Source organism: Perkinsus marinus (assembly GCF_000006405.1).
Source record: "Perkinsus marinus ATCC 50983 genomic scaffold scf_1104296964984, whole genome shotgun sequence".
Taxonomy (NCBI): domain Eukaryota; phylum Perkinsozoa; order Perkinsida; family Perkinsidae; genus Perkinsus; species Perkinsus marinus.
The window spans coordinates 141,733-146,216 of NW_003204474.1; the positions used below are offsets into that span (position 1 = coordinate 141,733).

At 46.2% G+C, this 4,484-nt stretch overlaps 2 protein-coding genes across 2 annotated transcripts in view; both read right to left on the reverse strand.

The window, feature by feature from the left end:
* Window positions 1-2,202, reverse strand: part of Pmar_PMAR004865 (protein kinase 5, putative) — a gene marked incomplete at both ends in the record, with an annotated part of 2,457 nt that extends 255 nt beyond the window's left edge. The window contains 13 exons of the mRNA XM_002769738.1: window positions 380-468; window positions 520-647; window positions 691-759; window positions 803-896; window positions 943-1,021; window positions 1,075-1,157; window positions 1,205-1,288; window positions 1,344-1,478; window positions 1,566-1,651; window positions 1,709-1,766; window positions 1,812-1,902; window positions 1,950-2,086; window positions 2,126-2,202. Coding sequence (XP_002769784.1) covers window positions 380-468; window positions 520-647; window positions 691-759; window positions 803-896; window positions 943-1,021; window positions 1,075-1,157; window positions 1,205-1,288; window positions 1,344-1,478; window positions 1,566-1,651; window positions 1,709-1,766; window positions 1,812-1,902; window positions 1,950-2,086; window positions 2,126-2,202 — 1,210 coding nt within the window. The remainder of the gene's footprint in view (window positions 1-379; window positions 469-519; window positions 648-690; window positions 760-802; window positions 897-942; window positions 1,022-1,074; window positions 1,158-1,204; window positions 1,289-1,343; window positions 1,479-1,565; window positions 1,652-1,708; window positions 1,767-1,811; window positions 1,903-1,949; window positions 2,087-2,125) is intronic.
* Window positions 2,203-2,859: 657 nt separating this feature from the next.
* Pmar_PMAR004866 (2-deoxyglucose-6-phosphate phosphatase, putative) lies at window positions 2,860-4,318 on the reverse strand (the record flags this gene model as incomplete). The annotated part of the gene is made up of 7 exons (XM_002769739.1): window positions 2,860-2,944; window positions 2,996-3,114; window positions 3,194-3,337; window positions 3,393-3,469; window positions 3,945-4,053; window positions 4,093-4,202; window positions 4,249-4,318. The coding sequence occupies 7 exons, from the start codon at window positions 4,316-4,318 to the stop codon at window positions 2,860-2,862; spliced, it is 714 nt and encodes a 237-aa protein (XP_002769785.1).
* Window positions 4,319-4,484: the final 166 nt, after the last annotated feature.

Consider the following 4,484-nt stretch of genomic DNA (forward strand, 5'->3'; position numbering starts at 1 on the left):
ATACTACTACTACTACTACTACTACTACTACTACTACTACTACTACTACTACTACTACTACTACTACTACTACTACTACTACTACTACTACTACTACTACTACTACTACTACTACTACTACTACTACTACTACTACTACTACTACTACTACTACTACTACCACTGCTACTACTACTACCACTGCTACTACTACTACTACTACCACTGCTACTACTACTACTACTACTACTACTACTACTACTACTACTACTACTACTACTACTACCACTGCTACTACTACTACTACTACTACTACCACTGCTACTACTACTACTACTACTACTACTACTACTACTACTACTACTACTACTACTACTACTACTACTACTACTACTACTACCACGGTCGGTGAGGGAGAAGGGATGAGGCTTTATGGGTGGTTCCATCTCATGGAGTCTATCCCAATCCAAACCGTTGAAGAACGGATGGCTGATGATAATGATGATGTATACTTATGATCATCAATGACTGTTGGGCTACGTCCTTATCTGCTTGTAGGTGAGTCTATGGTCCTTATCACAGAGGATCCTCTTAAGCAGGTCCTCCGCCTCAGGAGACATCTTCTTACCCGGATATGGTATGTGCAAGAATCTTCTAAAATTCATAACCTGTCGAAAAACACAGTCACCGCGATCAGCGGCGGAGGCATACCTTCTGCATTATCCTATCCGGCGAGTTATGAGAGTCCGAGAAGGGCACGCCTCCCATAAGGCACTCGTACTAAGAGACACATGGTGAGTCGATGCTAGTCGTGGAGGATCACCATGATAACCCCAACAGACCACAGGTCAGCAGCTTGGTCGTAGTCTCTTTTGAAAACCTCAGGGGCCATGTACTGCGGGGTCCCCACTGAGCTCCTGAGTGAGGACGGTACGACGGGATGATGGGTCGCCGACGAACTACTTGAGCCTAGCGCGATCAAGATGGCGAATCTCACCAGAGTGACAGGGCCGAGACTGTGAAGGGGTATCACTGACTCCTCCTAAGATGCCAAACAGCATTGTTCCAATTAGTGAAGTAGAAGCGAATAGTCACCGGTGATGTCCGCGAGGTGTGGTATGTCAACCAACCCAAGATCGACGGGATCTCTTTCAGCCTTCTTAATGCACTCATCGAACCTTCACGATAGGAGCTGAGGGCAGTGGGATGATGAGCCATCACTCACTTGCAAAGACCAAAGTCCAGTAGCTTCAGATGGCCCTCCTTAGTGAAGGCGATATTGTCAGGCTTGATATCACGGTGAATGTACCTCATGGGAATGACAACTACTGCTGCTGATGATGATGCCGGAGCTTGTTGCTAACCCCAGCTTGTGGACTGAATGAACAGCCTCTATGAGTTCTGCTATGTAGAACTTAGTTTGATAGTCGCTGAAGATGTCCAAACGAATGAGATGCGACATCATATCTCCACCAGGGAGGAACTCCATGACCATGTACCTGACACGGGTAGCATTTGGGGAAGATAAATTGTCCAAATTTCTTCTGATTTATAGTATATACAACTCGAGATTCCAAATATCTCACAGATTGTCCTCATCTTGAAAGGTCTGATAGAGTGCACTAACCCATGTATCTCCCATACGAGATAAGAGGCTCTTTTCTGCCACAACCTAAACCACACAACACCCAACTCCTCAGCCGATCAGATGGTCCAACGCGGATGCTACACGATCCCTTTGATTCTTCTTTTTCATGCATTTCTTTGGCATCTGTTTCAATGCATATCTTACATGTGAGAGTTTCACACCTATGGTCTCCTCAGCCACTCACATCTCTTTATCTTCCTTATGCCTGACTACCCTCACCACACCAAATGCTCCCTGACCAATCGTCCTAATGACCTCAAAATCGTCGGTTGTGCCTATCGAACCACAGCCATCATCATATATAAGAACATCTACGGCTCACATCTCTTCCTCTGCAGTCTTAGACATCTATTTTGCTCCTGCACAAAAGCGTCTTCCACAGCCTTCCGTTCCTCATCGGTTTGAAGACTCTCCATCTTGGCAACCACAGCGGAGTGAGCGTGGTTCAGAGCGATGAATCTCGAGGAGTAATCGTATGAGTAAGCTACTGAGACCTACTTGTCAGCCCTGGTAGCGTTCTTGCTTTCCATAGCATTCTTGAATGCAGCCATCTTATCAGAAGCACCAATGGTCATGATGGATTCAATGAGAACTGAATCATCATAATGTCATCACGACCTAACATAGCTAGTCGCAGCTCATAAATACAGATGTTCACGAAACAGTATTCGAAATCATAACAACTATCTTCATCAATATCATATAAATGAGCCGCAGCGATATCAATAGAAATGTGGCAACCTTACTCCTCTTACTCAGGACGATGATGATACACGAGTCACATCACGATATGGAGATCATATTGTGAACATGCACCAGTTGCTGTAACGCGCGTGAATCACTCGGCGAGTGCATTTCCGATCTTTGCCACGCAGTAGTGTAGGCTATAGTTCGCCTTATTCCCCCCAACATGCATAGGAGTTCTTGAGCAATTATTCTGAAATACCCTTCACGTGAGCGTTGTAACAAGTTCATCGCTCATCGGTCGGTCCAACTTTAGTCCCTTCGTCCCGACTTCCCTATGCCTCCTGCGCGTTGTGTTCCCGGGAAGTCCCCTAACTCTAACCCACAGGGCTCCAGCAGCGCCAAGAGCCCACACGTACCATACCAGGCACAGTTCGATAAAGTCCCTCCGCACTGATTTACCTCGAGAGCAACACACATATCAGAGAAACAGATATCAGCAGTGAGGCAGTTATCATCATTGACAATACAACACACAGACTAGACAGCTACGCTTCGCTTGGTCTCGCAAAGAACTCCTTGAGATCGCCGATATCTTCTAAACTGTCCAAGACCCAAGTCGCCTTATTGTATCTACCGGCTCGACGGTGATGCGCATAAGACCAATAGTAAGCACAGTCCTACGTGGCAGAGTGATCCACTTCATCACACTGGAAGCGTTTGTCTGGTAAAGCGACGACGCGCATTCCTGCTGCTAAGGCCGCTTGCACCCCTTGGGCTGAGTCTTCGAAAACAACGCAATCCTGAACACGATGCCAACGATCAGGACGAATCCATTCGACATGGCTGAGCACAACGAGGCGAGCGAGATTCAGGGCCAACCTTTGGATTCGCATCGAGCCTCCTGGCAGCTTCGAGAAAGATGTCGGGCGATGGCTTGCCCTTCTTCACGTGAGGATCATCCCCACATACACAAATAGAAAAACATTCAGCGATCTGTGGGATGTGGCTGACCTTCTTTTGGAACTGTCAAGACAGTTGATCCGTACCACACCATGTTCGAAGTGTGTTGAAAGCCTACAGAAGGTGATATGGAACTAGTAGCAACAGCCCGCTTAGGGTTGTACTTCATCAAGTCTTCCATTACACGAGCAGCACCTGGTACGATTGGTTCTAGTTATGATGCGGTCAGCAGTTACAAACTACTTGTTGCGGATCGAGCGGAGCTACCATTAATGCCCAAAATATTTTTTGTCGAATTTCAAATGCGCGACTTGGATTTATGGGTACTCAAGCATGGGGAGCTCAATGGTGAGAGAATGAGGTCAAAATTCGTCAAAATGAAAGGAAAAAGCGTCCGCCCAGTTCACGCGTTTCTAGATGGCGCGTGCCGTATATTGCAAGTTGAATCATTTCGGATGTGCGGGCGTACGAACTACTTCTCAATTTGGAGAACCTCCACACGCAGAGAGAGTTTGAACACAATTGAACTACCAATCGAGAGCAACATCTATAAAAATATGAAAATCTAGATCTGGTGTCTCCCCGAAAATATATAGACCGAAAACACTTTTCGCTAAACACGTGACGAGCTCCGCCGATTCGTCGAGAAGGCCTGCTCTTGAGCACCTACCTGGCATCAACTCAAGTTGTCCATAGAGTGTGTCCATGCACTCATAGTATTCTTTTATATACTGCTCACGAGGGAGCTGTGCAGGAGTAATGTTGTTGCCATCCAAAACCTAACAGGGTTAGTGCAGAGGATCGACTACAACACTTACGATGCGACTCCAATCCTCAGGTTGTCTGCCCATCAGCTTGGCATGCAGCGCTGGTGTTAGTTTTCCACCGAACTTCTCAATGGGCTTGCTCAAGGCGATAGCTGAGGCACCTGTCACGACGAATGATACTTCATCATTGAAGAACTGCATCATCACCTTCGTAGTCGATGAGAGTTCCATCAACATCGAAAATGAAGGCAGGCAGATCGTCTGACTGATTAACCATTGTATGAAAAGTAACTTGACAAGGGGTCATGAATAGTCAATACCTCGGGCAAGTCAATAACAGATCTCGAGTACTAGAAACGCTGAAAATATTACTACTGCTCCTCCATCATCAACTCCTAGAACGGTTTCAATATTATAATATCTACAAAACGAATGCTTGTACA